This window comes from Eucalyptus grandis, chromosome 5 (assembly GCF_016545825.1).
Source record: "Eucalyptus grandis isolate ANBG69807.140 chromosome 5, ASM1654582v1, whole genome shotgun sequence".
NCBI lineage: Eukaryota > Viridiplantae > Streptophyta > Magnoliopsida > Myrtales > Myrtaceae > Eucalyptus > Eucalyptus grandis.
In genome coordinates this window covers 45,724,439-45,741,791 of record NC_052616.1, presented here as the reverse complement: position 1 = coordinate 45,741,791, position 17,353 = coordinate 45,724,439, and the positions used below count along the sequence as shown (strand labels likewise).

Genomic DNA, 17,353 nt, shown 5'->3' with positions numbered 1-17,353 from the left:
GTACTACCGAACTAGACCGGTTGCATGGTCTCCATGAAACCGACACGCTGTTCTCACTTCTTATTTTGTAGAACTAGTCCTTAACGGGTGATTCTCGGTTCCAGGGTAGGAACCACTCACCTTAGAATCGATTACCCTGAACTCTCGCAACTTTCATTTTATCTCTTACTGCACATCCTCCGTGGTTTCATGAAGGGAAAATAATACAAATGATCACTAAATTTTAGCCTAATATATAATGCGGTCCTTAAACTTTAGCCCAACGTGCAATGTGATTCTTGAACTTTTAATTTGTTAAATATAATCCTTAACCTTTTGGTACATGTTCCTATAGTTCCTTAATATATGAAAATATTCAATGTTATTGTTTATTTTGAATTAACGAAATGACTACTTTGATCATTTTAATATATGGCAAATGCTACATTAAATATATATCAAAAGTTTATGGATCACATTAAACAAATTAAAAGTTCAATGATCATATTGAATATTAGGCTAAAATTCAGAGACCACATTGAACAAATTAAAAGTTTATTAACCACATTGTATATCGAATGAAAATTCAAAAACCATTTGTGTCACTATCCCTTTTATGAACATCAAAAACATGGCGGTTCATGGGTATCTCAGTTTTTTCTCTTTTTTTCCATAGCTGCTAGGGTGGGCTATTTTATTGTCTCTCGAGCGATCGATATTTTGTCACAACTTTTTGTGCTCGGATTATCATATGTTAATTCGAATACAAAGTGTTATACCACATAAACAAATATTCGTTGAGGATTTCTGAGAGCTTATAGGTGCAACGGTTAATGTAGGAATTACAACAAAAGGAACTTCGATAGGACAGTGACGAAGCCATGATTTCAGAGAAGGGTCGAATTTTATTTTATTTTTTTATAACTGAGGACTCCACCATGGGCCCCGTGCCCGGACGGCACCGAAGGGCCAGGCTGAAGGGTTGAAATTTTGGAGGCACTAGACTTGATTGCTATTTTATTGTTCTTAGGGGGAAATGTATAACAGCCCACTGACCTTTGGAGGTCATATACTCTTTGTACCCTGAACATTTAGCTATAACGCTATATCACTGAATTTTTCTTTTTTGTTACAACTGTACTCAGTTGCTCTCTCGGTTAGCATGTGCAATTCATAAATTTTATGAGGTAAAAGTAATCGCTCTTTTTACCCTTTATTGCTGTGAAAACTGGAAAATATAGAATAAATTATCAACAAAGTTCGATTAAATGTCGATTAAATGTCTTAAACAAAACAGCACTGATTTTTGAAAAATAAATATCTTAAACAACAAAGTTCGATTAAATGTCATAAATTAATCCCTTTAGTTGAACTTAACAAAATATATTAAGGACAGGATTAAATGTAAAAAAAAAAAAGGGGGGAAATGCATCCTAAAAGGTCGACTAGCAAAAATTAAAGATTCATTGTGTATCTTTAAATGGTTAATTAATGAAAAAAAATGATTGACAATAAAGTATTTAGAAGAATCACCTTAGATTTTGGATAATCATTTCTTATAATTTTTTTGTATATTCTTGTTAATCAATCACTCGTTACATTAATTAACCTTTTTAATATACATAACGAATGCCAATTTTTGCTATTTGACTTTTTTTTGTTATCGAGGCATTTTCCTTTCTATTTAGTTATGTGTTTTCTTAAATTATCTTAATTGTAAGGCAGCAGATTTTGATGAATGAAAATATTTGATATTCTCCTATGCGAGCAAATGCTTTTGAATAGTGAATAACTCCTATTCCGATTTCCTTATCTTTGGAAGATGGATTCTTTCTTGGTGGTAAGTCAAGAAGCGCTCTTTCCTTCGTTAGTGGTTTCCCTCTAGCCCTCGGTGGTGAGCTTCTCTTATCCTAAAGTCCTTTATCCTTAATTGGTGGCTTATTCTTTATGCCTCAATGGTGAATTTTGTCAATCCTGATCTTCTTCCTCAATTGGCGGTGCATCCTTTTAACCTTAGTGGTGGTCATATTATACCTTGCATTTGTTTTTATCCATCAACAACCATCCACACACATACACAGACTATCCGGAAAATTCCTCATTCTTGAAATCACTCATCTACGCACGCATCACCTCATATCTCCTGACCCATTGCATTTATATGTATCAACTAAAGACCTCGAATAAACAATTTCCCTAATTCATATGGATTTTCCTTTTAAATGTGGGTTTTCAAAAAGGGGTGTGTTAAACAATTGCCAAATTCCTTGGACTGGACTTCAATATTCCAAGATATGACTTAATTAAATTTTTGCCCCAAAATGTTATAAGAAAAATTATAGATTCAGTGCCCTGAATATATGATAAGATCTTCTGTACTCAAGATAAACATTCATAAATAGGGCAGGCTGTTGTGCCTACTCTCATCTATCTTTAAAATAATTAATTACCATTCTTTACCTTAGTCGTTTACTCCGACTAAAGGGCAGGAAAACTTCCAACATAGATATTTGATCAAATGTTTGAGAGTTGTGACCACAGGTGACAATCGTCGGAAGTCAACAACCACCGAGCAGTGGTGAATAACGGCGCCACTGGGTAGCAAGACTGATACGAATCGATATTTATACATGCTTTATTCATTTATTGCCTTTTTCTTTTATTTTAATCAATAGGTTACTTGGCTTTTTATTTGGAAGTATCTGATTCAAAGTGTGTCGCCAAACACTGAACGGGACAAATTTTTCCTCTTGGGCCTGTCATCCGGCCACCAAAAGCGCGAGTTCATACATCCTAAATCAACCAAATTTTCAAACATTTATATTGGAAGTTTTCCTGCCATTTTTCCTTATTTGCGGGAAGTTTCCTAAATAGGCCAAATTTTAACTTCTTTCCATATGCGCAGCGCCTTTTTTTTTTTTTTCTTGTTTTTTTTTTTTTTTTTTGTGGTTAGTACCATGTGTCGCATCCCTCTTTGACGCCGGGAACGAAGTCCAATGGATAGCATCTGAGTTGCTCACTTATGTAGCCGTTCACACCACCAAACCACCTACCATTCACTCCACCAACCCCCCTGCACGCATCCTTTGTGTTCTTGACAATTGCTTTTATAAGGGACACAAACAAATGGAAGAGAAATGCAGTCTCCACAGTCTGCAACACAGCAGTCTCTATATTAGCCCGTTTTCAGCTGCTATTTGCATTCATCTACACTCTTGATCATCGGAGAAGGCCAATTTAGCAATGAGCACAACACAACCTCCTCATATAGCTCTTTTTCCGGGTGCTGAAATGGGCCACCTGATGCCAGTCCTCCGGCTCGCCACAATGCTGGCAAAGCGAAACTGCATTGTCACGGTCATCACCACTCACCCCACTGTGTCCAACGCTGAATCGGACCAAATATCCTTGTTCTTTCGCCACAATCCTGAAATAAATCATCTTATACTCCAGCTCAATCCTAGCTCCCAACAAGAAGATTCGACCCTTGCCGACCCTTTCTTTCTCCAATTTGATCTCATCAATCAGTCAATCCATCTCCTCCGTCCTCTGTTGTCTTCGTCATCTCCACCTTTTTCGGCTATGTTTGTGGACTTCTTTTTAGTTGCTAAGACTGCTCCAATTGCCAAGGAACTCCACCTCCCTATTTATGTTGTTTCCACCACCTCAGTCGAGGCCACCTCGCTCATGGCATACTTTCCAGTTCTTACGTCGAATCGGACTGAGTTCAACAATGCTTCCACAATCAAGATTCCAGGATTGCCACCAATGGCCATGTCGAGCCTCCCACAAGCACTCCTCGATCCCGGCAATATTTTTACTTCGATGACTATTATGAACTCTCAGGCTCTATCCAAGGCTGATGGAATCTTGACAAACACCTTTGAGTATGTCCAAGCATCGACACTTGGCACTCTCAACAAAGCCAGGGTGACAGCAAGCTTGCCGCCAATTCTGCCCGTAGGGCCACTAGAACCGTATCATATTCCGCAGGACAGGGACAACCGATACCGGTCATGGCTAGAGAACCAGCCGTCCCAATCCGTAGTGTACATAAGCTTCGGGAGCAGAACAGCAATATCCCAGGATCAGGTGCAAGAACTGGAAAGAGGGTTGGAGAAGGCCGGGCGTAGATTCTGCTGGAACCTGAAAACCAGCATAGTAGACAAGGACGACCAGGAGGATGTGAAAGACATCCTGAGCAATTTATTCTTGGAGAGAACCAAGAACAAGGGAATGATCATAAGAGGGTGGACGGACCAGCAGGAGATACTGGATCATCCAGCCATTGGAGGGTTCGTGAGCCACTGCGGGTGGAACTCGGTGATGGAAGCGGCCTGGCAGGGCGTGCCAATGCTTGCATGGCCGCAAAACGGGGACCAGAGGCTGAATGCAAAGGTCGTGGAGGACGCCGGATTGGGGCTGTGGGAGAGGAACTGGGATTGGGGTGTCGGTGGGGTTGTGAAAGGGGATGAAATTGAGAGGAAGATTGTGGAGTTGATGACAGATGAAAAGCTGAGAGAGAGAGCCAAGAAGGTGAGAGAAGAGGCCAGGAAGGCTGTTGGGAGTGGTGGGAGCTCTAACAGGGTGATTAAGGATGTAATTAACTCGTTGATCCTTCCATTTCCATAAAAATTATCCGTTATCTTCAGAAAATATTGCACCAAGTGTTGGCTCACCATCTGCATTATGGAAGGGATGGCCAAGCAATTGATTAAGAAGGGAAGAAAAGGTGTTGGTGAATTAAAAGTGATCGTGGCAAGATCCAAGGAGTCAAAGATCAGTTAGCACAAATTTAGCAAATCAAACGCCGGTACTGTCCAATCGAGCACGATCTCATTGTCTGTGCCTAGATCATAATATGTTATTCTCGTACTTTAGAATCGTATGATACTTGCCAGGGACTTTAATACATTGAGCATGTTCTGCAATGCAAAGGAAGGTGGGGAATATCAATCAGATTACTCTCCCATCAGAATTGGATGACACTAGCTAGTGACTTCATAAGTACATTCTAAAGAAGTATTCAGTAGGAAGGAGACTGTATGTTTGGATAAACATAGTAAGAGCCTTTGTTTTCTTGCCATCCGCTTGATCGATCCATCTCTCAATGTATAGCATGCACCACCAATGCAAAAATTATTTTACTTAATTGGCCTTATAAATCACTTCTTCTTTTTTTTGGTAAGGTAAGAGATTATAAATCACTTATTTGATAGAGTGACAGTTACAATTTTTAAATCAAGAATGAATAAAATTGGTTGTATGTATATATGTATGGACTCACATGTATAGATACCCTACATTGCCCAGGTCAACAACAACTTGGATACTTAAACTTCGTTTGTTTCCACAAAAAAACAATGCTTCAGGAAAGATTTTCATAATTATGATCATTAATATCTCTCAGAAAAAGAGATAACAAAAAATATGCTTATTATCAACAAAAATGTTTAGGAAGTGATTACTGTTTATCATGGAAGTATTTTTCATCGACTCATTTTTGTCAATAACAATAATTAAAGTTAGGAAAATATTTTTTCAATTGTTGATTTTTCACAAAACAAACGGAGCCTTAATTTTGCATTATAGGCAAAAGACTTGTCCATCAATTAAAAACCTTCAGAGTGTGTTTAGTTCTAGAGATTTATAGTGTATATCCGCGGTCCACTTTCTATTGAGGGATGGAAGAGATTCACGCTTGATCAAGTTTCCAATCCATTTTACCCATTATGGACACAAATAATAAACATTCTATTTTTGGACACAATTTCTAACTAAAATATATTAGTCTATTTTTATTCCCTGAACAAATTTCTAAGATAAATATATGTTTTTGATAACAACACAAAATGTCTCCCTCCCAAATGACAATTGGTGGTGGTTGGCAGATGACAGGTAGCGAAGGGTAAGCAACCAGTTAATAGCGAGAGTAAGCAATGAAAAGAGTTTTTATTTCTCATTTTTGTTCCAAAAATAAAAATAAAAATAAAGTATAAAATGAGCATGGGCCTTGGCTATCCTCTTCTGTCTCCCAATTCTTCGCTTGAGGTTGTTGGTTTGCCATTCAGCTTCCAGCAACGCTCCTTTGTATGCATTGGCTTCTTACAGTAGGTACACCACATACTATAACGGTTATCCCTCCATGTAGGTAAGCATCCATCTTTCCACTTTCTTGTGTTAATTCATTATGAGTTATTAATGCTAAGCCTTCCACAGTTTAAGGCTCTAGCATTATTCTTGTTCAACTTTCTTTTGCCCAGATTAGAGAGGTTGTCTTTTCCAAAGAAGGGATTTCTTCATTTCCAAGTATTTGAATTCTGACTTGATGAAACTCAGAATTAGGACCTACTAAAAAATTATATACTCAATCCTTTTCAATGAAGGTCTTTAGAGTTGCAGCAGCATCCACGTACTTCATCTCAAATACTCATTAATTATTGAGTTCTTGACATAGATTTTAAAGGGAATTAACATATTTCATCACAGTTTTGCTCCCTTATTTTGTTGCACTTGTCTTTACCTTGATATCATACACTTGTGCTGCATCTTGAGCCATTGAATAAGTCCTATGAATGGAAACTCAAATCTCCTTTGCAATCTTTAGAAACATACATGTATCACTTAAGGTCAGATCAATTGAATCATGTAGCCATGACATGACTATTGAATCTGCTTCATCCCATGCGTTGAACGTGGAATCTTCTAGTTGTGGACTTGTTCTGAGAAGATGGTTGAATCTTCCTTTATCGTTCAAGTAGGTCTTGTTGAACTGTGACCATTTAAGATAATTCTTTTCATTCAACCAATGAGTTGCCCTCACATTTTGTAGATCTCCAGTCATGTGGTTGGTGTTGGCCTCCTCAATTTGACCCTAAGTATCTAAGTCTTGAATTTTTGTCTTGGACATGGATATTTCCAAGCGCGGGGAAAGTACTCAAAAGGGAAGAGCAAAACTAAGAGCAAAATGAAAGCAATAAAGGCTACAATGCAACATTATCCCAGAAAAATGAGCTTAAAGCTCTAATACCATGAAGAATGGCAAAAGAATGCTTTAAGTGCCATAACTTGGCACAAATGGACACTTAAGTGCCACAACTTACGAAATGTTCACTTAAGTGTCATATTTTAAAAAAAAGTGGGACACCTAAGTACCATCTCCGGCAAAGTTGGCCGAAAATCATACGTTGCATTAAAATATTAATATTTCTCACTAATGTGTCTCGCCGGAAGAGCTAAGTTAGCTCGAATTCACCCCAAACGACGTCGTTTCGGATGTTGGCCAAAATAGAACTCTTAAATCGGCCAAAACAACGTCATTTTTGCATAATTTGAATTTTAATATAATATAAAAATTATTTAAATTAAATTTAAAAATAAATTTATTTAAAACATTTAAAAAATAAAATTTTAAAAAATTTTAAAAAAAATTAAGAAATTACAAAAAAATTTAAAAACTTATAAAAAATTTACAATTTAAAAAAATTAGAAATAAGAGTTCTTTTTTAATTTTTTTAATTTTTTAATTTTTAAATTTTTAAATTTTTTAAATTTTAAATTTTTTAAATTTTATTTTTAAATTTTTAAATTTTATTTTTAATTTTTAATTTTTAAATTTATTTTTAAATTTTTATATAAATTTAGTTTTAAATTTTATTTTTAATTTTTATATAAATTTAGTTTTAAATTTAATTTAATTAATTTTTATATTAAATATTTTACCACTTTGACACTAAAATGACGTTATTTCGGGTGTTGGTTAGAATAGAGCCCTTAAATTGGTCAAAACGACATTGGTTTGGCATAATTTGAATTTTAATATAATATAAAAATTAATTAAATTAAATTTAAAACAAAATAATAATATAATTTATATTTATTTAAAAAAAAAAAACCAGAGGAGAAGGAGGAGGAAGGCGGCCAGCGATTGAGGGCAAAGCCCTCGCCGTGACCGCCTCCTCGCCGTCCTTGGAAGGTGGGGAGGGTCGGCGGGGACCTCCTTTTTTTAATTTTTTTTTTTTTTTTTTAATTTTCAATTTTAAAACTTTTTTTTTTTTTTTAAAATTTTAAAAAAATTTCAATTTTTAATTTTTAAAATTTTTTTAAATTTTTAAAATTTTAAATTTTTTAAATTTTATAATTTTTAAATTTTCTAAATTTTTTAATATATTTTTTAATATATTTTAAATAAATTTAAATTATATTATATTAAATTTTATATTAAATTTTTATTAAATTTGTCGGCACCAAAACGACGGCGTTTTGCACTCATTTCACCGGAAAATTGACACATCGCATTTTGGTTGGATTTTGGCCGAATTAACACTCAAGTGATGCATTTTGCACCGATTTTGACACTTAAGTGTACCTTTCATAAATAAATCACGACACTTAAATATTCATTTCGCATTTAAGTTATGGCACTCAGGAGTCCGCGTGTCAAAAGTTAGATAAAAGAATTGTGATAATTCTATATCATTTTTGTACCGTGATTACAAAGCAAATTATAGGACTACTTTAAGTACCCAATTGGAAAAAAGATATCTGAAAAACACAGCTACAGTCCCACAAATTAAGGGATACGAATAAGTCATTTCCTAACTAAATAATTTTGCAAAAGAAAGTGGAAAACAGAAAGAAATGTGCAGCGAAAAGTGAAATGTAGGTGTATGAATTCACGAGAAGTCAAAAGAAAAAGACAAAAAGCTTAGGGGAATTCAGAGAAAGTACCTTTTCGTGTTGAGCAAAAAGGCGCTTGACAATGGAACAAGAAGAATAAGAGAGAAAGAAGAATTGCAGTTTTGCATCGACGAATGGATGGAGGTCGACCTAGGTCGGCAATGGGCAATGTCTTGCTATTTTCCTTAATTTTTATTTTTAGATTCTTAAAAAAAAAAATCATTTTTTTTTCTTTAACATCCTCTTCCCTTTTTTTAAATATTTATCTTTTATCTTTTTTAAAAATTCAAGTTTTCTTTCTTGATGTGACGCTTGATGGGTGCCTCGTGTATTAAAAAAGTAAAGCCCCTTCAACAAATTGGATACAATTAATAGATAGACTCAACTGCACTAAATTTAAATATTTTAAGATTTGGTTACACTTTTTAAATGTTTTAGAATCCAATTGCATTTTCATACTTTTAATACACTTATCCTGATTGTTTTGGTGACAAGACAAATTTTACACACAAAGTTTTTTTCAAATGTGCCACACCATTAGAGGCATCTCCCTCGGTAGAGCCCTTTGTCTTACTCATATTTCCTACCGTTACAGATACATATGTAAAGACTCGGCCATTCCATGTTGGCCAACCTCCAAGACGATTACTCCGGTGGCAACTTTGGGAAACACCAATCCATTCACATGGAACATGAGATGTTAAATAAAGGTTGTATACGACTATCTTTTACACGATTCACTTCCCAAGACATAAATTTAAGCTGTTCACAAATAACTAGGAGCTGACTTGAGTAAATCATATTCTACATAACATTTGTTTAAAAAAATATAACATAGAAAGAAAGATCATTTTCTAGGAGTTTAATTCCAAAATCCTTAAGTCGCAGATCGCATCTGAGTTTCCTCATCTATCCTGCACATGACTCAACGAACCCACCTAGACTTCCTGGCCGAGAAAGACCCACCCACACTAGTTCATTGTTCATTTTGTCGCTTATACAATAGAGAAACACGAACTAATGCTCGACAAATGCAATCTCTGATATCTGCTTACAGCAACAAATATCTGTTTCAATTACCATAAAACCTCTGTTCCGCGTCTATTTGGCAATCTCTATAATCTCTTGATCGTCCAAGAATGCCATTAACAATGAGGACATCACAACCTCCTAACATAGGTCCGTTCCTTAGGGCTGGCCATTTCATGCTGGTGTTCACACCAAAAAATGATCAAGTCGTCAACATGAACAAGAACGTGACTAATGCATGAACATGGGGATCACGTGACGAACATGTGATTAATGTATGGACATTGTCATGCTCGTGACCCATTGTTGACAACCACATTGATATTAGCAATCAGTATTGACACACATCAGCAACACATGTTGATGAATACTACTAATCAATTGTCAATATACGATGGCAAATGACTAATAATTATCAACAATTGTGCCGATGAGCAAAGGATAGTGTACAATTCGTTGAATAAATGAGAAGTGTTGAAACAAAATTCAAAGTTCAAGGCCACCAAAGCAATTAAAATAATGGAGCAACTGGCCAATGTTTACGTGAGGAGTATCGAAGCACGGTTACAAGGTGAAGACCACCAAAGCAGTTGAGATCGTGAAGCAATTGACATGCGTTTCTAAGGGAACAACCATCCGAGAACACGATCATGAGATCGTGAGGGCTTAAGCACAAGACTTTCAGAAGCAGGGAAACGTGGTGCACCCGCTGAAGACCACTTAAGGAGAATGCAACCGTCGAAGACCACTTGAGGAGAATGCAACTGCAGAAGGCCACTTGAGGAGAAGAAAACAACCAGAAATTGTTTGGGAGTAGTTGGGGTGAGCATGGTTCTAGGGTAGAACCTAGAATCAAATCGGTGGGAACATGTCTAGTTCCAGTTCCATGATATACAAGATAAGTTTCAGGTTCCAAAAATTAAGGAACCTTTTTAGATTAGTAGATTTAAGGTTCTAATTTGTAGTTAGGTGGAACTTAGAACCTAAAACTTGGAATAAGTTTTTGTGATTTTTCTATATATTCGCATGATCTTGCAATAGTCCATGGTATTTAATAATTAATGTATAATTTGAAACCACTAGTTTAAGATTTTACTGTATGACTAAGACTTTTACTTTGTTAATATTTCATGTTTATCACATGCTTAAATATGAATTGTGATCAATGGATTGTAGCAGCAAATGGTGGTTGTCACAACCCGACCCCTCACGAGGGAGACTATTAGGTTTAAGGGCATTTGTCAACTTCGGGCTGACGACTTTCCATTGACTGGGGCTCTCCCAAGCCCAAACCTTACGCAATGTCGAATGTTTAAAATTTTAAATCGTTTAAGCCTATGCAAATTTTGACTAAGGAGTCGCCACTATTCCTTTTGGAGGGTTAGTTAGAAACTCGATATGATATGGGAGGATATGTTGCTATTTACACAACCAAAAAGTTTGGACTTGGGGGCTTAATTACATTAGCTGTAAAGCTAATGCCCTTTCGGTACCTAACCTAATCATGTACTAACTTATGCCATAATAGCCTATCAAAAATCTAAGGTTCATTCCTAATCATTTTAGAGCAAGAAAGTAACACCCAAAATATTGAAATGCACAATCAATTATAATCATGAAAGAAAGCATACAAGCATCTTAATATCATCTTTATAAATAGAAACAAGACAACACAAAATAAGAAACTCTATTGTAAATCTCTAAAGGCTTATCCAATTTTAGGTTTTAACTTCTAAGGGTATTCTAATTTTTTATAAATTTTTAATGACTTTTTGGATGTTTTTGATTTATTAATGATTTTTGAATTTTTAAATGTTTTTGTTATTTCCTATAATTTTAAAACTTTTCATCATTTTCTGAATTTTTATTTATTTGTAATATTAAAAAGGAAATTCAGACGGGATCGAAGACCCGACCCGAACCCTATCGGATCGGGTTGGGCTAAAAGACCCTAGGGCCCGCTCGGAATTAATTAAATAAGCCCATGAATCATTTTTGGCCCAAACTCTAAAAGAAAGCCCACAACGAACAAGCCCAACGCCCCTCTCTTCCTCCGCCTCCTATTCACGAGCTCCTCTCCTTGCTCTATCAGCCTTCAGACCGAAGTTCATCACGAACAAAATCCCAGCCCGTTTCCCCTCTTTTCTAATTTTAAATTTTTTATTTCTTTTCTAATTTTTCTCTTTTGTCTTTTTCTGTTTTTTTGTCCTTTTCGCCTGCGAATTTCTTCTTCCCATCTCCTCCATCGAAGTCCCTTTTTCTTCCGGACAACTTCATTTCACCGAACCATGGATCATCGACGCTATATCATTTTTCACACGCGTCGTCGCCGACACCTATGCCTCTGCCGAACCACCACATACTGCCGATCGCTATTCCAACCGGCATCCAATAACTCCGGCCCCTCCTTCCGGCGACCACAAAAATCAACAACCAACATTCATCAAAACAAATCCATTCAATCCTGACATCTCTAATAGGAACACAATCGTAAGCATATTAAAATGCAAGGAAATTAACGGACTGGAGTGGCCTTGAACCACTGGCTGGCTAGTAAGGGGGAGGTCTCTGACGAAAATGAGGATTCACGGCAGACTGGCTTAAGGATCAATTATGGCGGATAGTAGACTGCGAGTCGGCTTCTAGCAAAGCTTCCGGCGACTCGAAAGGGACCTTCGGCAGATGTTTTCACTCCAGCAAGCTTCTTCTCTCTACTGCGGAACAGCCCGTCGAGTGTTCTGTTATATGGACAGAACTCTCCTCAAACGAACTCATCTCTGACAAAGGTATCCTTCGGCGAACGGTTCGTATCTTCAGTTCTCTCTCTGGTCCTCACTCTCTTTTTCCCTGCAATCCGGTTCTTTGCCGAAAAAGAAGATGAGATCCCCTCTTCGTCTCTATCTTGTCCCTCTTCTTCTTCTTCTTCTTCTTTTTATTTTCTTTAACCTTGCGCAACACCCCTGCTCACTCACGCACTTGTCACTCGCTTGAGGAATCTTTTCCATTACGCTCCTCTCCCATTCCGAATTTGCCACCTCTCTCCTGACGATAGTGCATCATTCCTCCGTTGCTCACGTCAGTATGGTGGCGTCAGCTTTGCGCACGTCCCAGACGCAAGTGTGTCTCACTCATGTGCGAAAGGGAAAGAGAAGGGCTGAGGTGTTGGGGGACTTAGGTCTTCGTATCTCTTCTCTTAGGCCGATATATTGGGGCTTAAGGAAATAAAGAACAATGGGCTAAGCATGATCAAAAAAGAGGAAAATGCACTAAGGGAAGGCTGAAAGGTAGAAAAGCGGGCCCGACTTGCCGGCCCACACGATTTTATTCCTCATTTTTTCTCTCTTTTTTTTTTGTATTCGTTTTCATTTTTTTTTTTTTACTTTTTTACATTTTATCTTTTAACCCCCTTTTTATATATTTTTAAGTTTTGTAAAATAAAATAGATACTTAAAAAGCCAATCAAAATTTGAGTATCAACGGATGTGCCTCTTAGGAAGATTGCTCAAAGATTACTTTCAAAGATTAGGTGATACCCTAAAGTTTTTGTTAACGGGTAACAAGAACAAGAATTTTTTTATTTATTCATCATCAACTTTAGTTTTCATTTTTTTTTATTTGTCGCACCATTGTGACAACAGCTTCCGACCGAAAAGGAGAGTCTCACCGTAGTGTAACAACGGGTTTTGACCATAAAGGAAAAAGTCTTACCATGTAATAATCAGTCTAGGTTAGAAAGGGGATCTCACCGTGTAACAACGGGTTTTGACCGGAAAGGAAAAAGCCTTACCGTGTGTAACGGGTCTAGACTGGAAAGGGAATCTCATCGTGTAACGAGTTTTGACTTAAATGGAAAGTCTTACCGTGTAGACTGGAAATGGGATCTCACCATGTAACAACCGATTTTGATTGGAAAGGAAAAAGTTTTATCATGTAGTAATGAGTCTAGATTGAAAAAGGGGATCTCACCATGTAATAACAGGTTTTAACCAGAAAGGAAAAAGTCTTACCATGTAACAACGAATCTAGACTGGAAAGGGGATCTCACCATGTGAAAACAGATTTTCACTAGGTATAAGGTCTCACCGTGTAAAAATGAGTTTCGATTAGAAATGAGAGTCTCATCGTGTAAAAAATAGGTTTTGACTAGAAATGAGAATCTCACCGTGTAAAAATGGGTTTCGACCAAAAATGAGAATCTCACCATGTAAAAACAAGTTTCAACTAGGACTGAGGTCTTACCATGTAAAAACAAGTTTCAACCAGAAATGAGAGTTTCATCATGCAAAATGGGTTTTGACTCAAAATGAGGTCTCACCATATAAAAATGGGTTTGGACTAGAAATGAGAGTCTCACCATGTAAAAACAGGTTTCGACTGAAATGCATGGTTTTAGGTTGCCCCATGAACCCTTTGAAATTGTGTGGTTTAAGGTTGATCCACAAACCCTTTGAAATTATGTAGTTTAAAGTTGACGCGCAAACTCTTTGAAATTGCACGATTTCACTGGAAAACCTGCCATTCGAGAAATTTCTAAAATGGCCACTGCACATCCAACAGTAGGTGTTATAATAGATGCTCCGGTAGCAAGGGCATGACAAGCAAGATTAGTGTCATTTAACACATGCCACGAGAGACAATATTAATAAAGTGCCAACAGTGAGAAAGCATTGATTGCATGAGTAAACAAAACTGATTTCAAGTATTTGGTAAACACTTGGGATCCTTCAATCTCTCAAAGTTGCCATCAAACTTGAAAGATATCATCAATCATCTAATTCTCTTAAGAGAAAAATCTTTGTTGAAATGATCTTTACTCATGAATATGTCAGCAAGGGCTTCTTACATACTCTCAAGAAAATACTATATGATCCTATACATTCATGTGACAAGTGATTTTAGATCACTCAATACCCCTCGCCCTCCCAGCACCGAAGGATTTGAGAATCATTTGTAATAAGTTCACATTGACCAATCTAAAAGGTCTTTTAGAAGGATCGTAATGCAAGCTTGGTCATGGTTTCCACACGGAATAGGCATCATTGGCTATGAAAGGAAATAATCATTAACCAACATCTTAGCCAGGTTTACAAGTCAAGAAACCTTAAAATGAGACAAGACAACCTTGCGCCCATTTCTTTGAGTGGTAGCTTCTTTGGGAAAGTCCTAATTTCCACTCGAATCATCCTTACCTAAAGAGACTTTAAAAATTTGCCGTAATCTGGTTTAGTGAAAGGTTCAAAAGGCTTAGAACTTTTTCAAAGAGGGATTTGAGAGTTGGTGATTGTCATGGCATCATTACCATATCATCTTGTTTTTCAAAAGCACTCGACTTTTGAAATCTAATTGGTCTTGGAAGTTCTTTGGCTAATCATTTCAACATAAGAGCTTTCCTCTTTTCTCTAATGACTTTTGCATTTGCAATGATCTTCTTTTCAATGCAACCATTTTGATTTTGATAGTTTTTTCTTTCACATTAGAGTTTTTCCACTTGACGCGATTGTTTTTCCTAATTCTTTTTTTATGAGAGTCATTGGTCTTGCTTTGACTCCATTAAACCCTATGAAATTCAAGCATCAGATGATGCACCGAGAATGGATGGTCCTCCAAAGTGCAGAGCTTATCCAACAAAGTAAAGACAAGGATGACCAAATTGTCAAAGTGGTGTTGACACCTAAATTTTGACATCCCATTTAGTAATTCATTGTATAGAATATTAGGGCTCGACCTCGTTCCTTAGCAAAAATATTAAGTTAAATTACGTATAGTTATTAGAAACATATTTCAATTAATTGCAATTGATTAGACTGGCGGCAAATGGACTTAGATGGATTGCTCTAAACTCAATGAAAATGGACTAAGCCCACAGAGAAGAAAATTTTTGGCCAAGTCCATGGACATTGAGATCAAGGCGAATTCAAAAGCAATATCTTGAAATCTTTTGGTCATGTGGCAGAGAAGGAAACAATCGGCATAATCCTCATTATATTTGTGCATAATCGCTATTTAAAGAATAAATATAAAGAGAGAGTGACAAATATGCGGCCACCGATTGCATATGAAGAGCCCCATCCATGTACGCTTGGCCTTTAAAAGATTCAGTCCAATTTCATATGAATATTGACTGAATATTTTGCAGAGGATAAAAGGAAATAAAATATGTCAAGAGAGTCCGCAAGAAAAAGGATATAAAAAGAGAGTCTTTGTGGGGCCATATAGGCTGCGTTTGGTTCAAAAGTATTTGCAATGGGCTTTGAGTCCAATGCAAATGCTGAAAGCCTAAAGCTACTTGGGAAAAATGCAATAGTGTTTGGTAAAAAAAATTTGCAAATGAACTTTGAGTTGAATGTGTGTTTGGTAAGAAGAACATTTGCAAGGAGCTTTTGATGGGTATAATGTGTGTATATATATATTCTTTTTCTTTTTCTTTTTTTTTTTTGAAAAATCAGCTAAACCCTTCGCCGGCCGGCGAAGGGCTGGCTGCCAGCCGGCGAGCCAGATCTGCGCGCGGCGGCCCGTCGCTGAGGTCGCCCGACCTCCGGCGACCTCCGGCGAGGGTCGCGCGACCCGGTAGAGGGCCGCCGGAGGTCACCCTACCTTAGGCGACCGCCGCCCGGGTCTCGCGGCCCCACGGGTCGAGCGACCCTCGGCGAGGGTCGCCGGAGGTCGAGCGACCTCCGACGGCCCTCGGCCGGGTCGCGCGACCCTCGCCGGAGGTCGCCCAAGGTCAAGTGACTTCAGCCAACGGTCGCGGCGCAGATCGGCTCGCCGGCGACCGTCGCCCTTCGCCGGACCGGCGAAGGGCTGCTCCTTTTTCATTTAAAATAAATAAATAAATACAGGGACAATAATGGAAATATGAAAAATTAATGAGGGTAGTTTAGAAAGGAAAAAAATGTTTTCAGCATTTCCAATGACTTCACTTTCATTTGAAAACTCCTTCAAGGGGTTGCCAAACACCCTTATTTTGGCTGAAGGGGTTTTGGGGGCTAAATGGGCTTTCTAAATGCCCATCCAAACGCATAACCGAGAGAGAAATCGTGGTGTGCCCTCTCTTTTCTGGTCTGACAACACGTAGCATGAAAAGGAGAAAGAAAGAGAGAGAAAAGAAGAGCGAGGAAGCGTCTTCTTCCTCGGGCGAGTCTCCGGGACCGACCCTCTTCGACTCTGCAACCCGGTGCCACTTCCTTTGCTGCGAATTTAACGCCGGCCCAGCGATGTTGCCCTGCCCTTTCCGCCTCCATCCTTGAAGACGACCCGGGTCGCTGCTGCTTTCGTGGAATCAACCGCTGCATGCATCTGTTCTGAATCACAGCCTCCTTCATCCCTGGCTTGCAACACTGAGGAGATCCCTGACTCTACGAGGCGGTTGCTTGGTCACCGATTCTTGCTGCTGACCACGGGGCTCGCCATTCCCGCTCAAGCCCCGTCATCCTCCGACGTGCCGCAGCTAGCCTGATCGAACCCTGCGCTGCTGCTTCCTCTCGACCCCATGACCCGCGTCTCTGTTTTTGCAGGTTGTTTCCCGATTTTTCAGTGAGTGGTCAACGCCGCAAGCGTTGACGACATGGCCCCCTTGCACCGCGAATCCAGCCGAGATGAATTGCAGTCTGTGATCCGTCCGACAACGAGGTTGTTGCACTGTTCGCCCCCGCCCATCATTACCAGC

The 17,353-nt window shown here is 38.0% G+C and overlaps 1 protein-coding gene across 1 annotated transcript; it reads left to right on the top strand.

Annotated features, from left to right (window-relative positions):
• The first annotated feature begins 3,270 nt into the window (after positions 1–3,270).
• LOC104447177 (UDP-glycosyltransferase 13) lies at positions 3,271–17,143 on the top strand. The gene is made up of 2 exons (XM_018873458.2): positions 3,271–4,578; positions 17,000–17,143. Exons 1-2 carry the CDS (start codon positions 3,271–3,273, stop codon positions 17,141–17,143), a joined length of 1,452 nt encoding a protein of 483 aa, XP_018729003.2.
• The last annotated feature ends 210 nt before the right edge of the window (positions 17,144–17,353 follow it).

Excerpts from the sequence above, each read along its gene's own strand:
- LOC104447177 (XM_018873458.2), top strand. The coding sequence starts at position 3,271 with ATGGGCCACCTGATGCCAGTCCTCCGGCTCGCCACAATGCTGGCAAAG. Across the intron at positions 4,579-16,999 it reads CTAACAGGGTGATTAAGGAT|CCTCCTTCATCCCTGGCTTG; the intron begins GTAATTAACTCG and ends TCTGAATCACAG.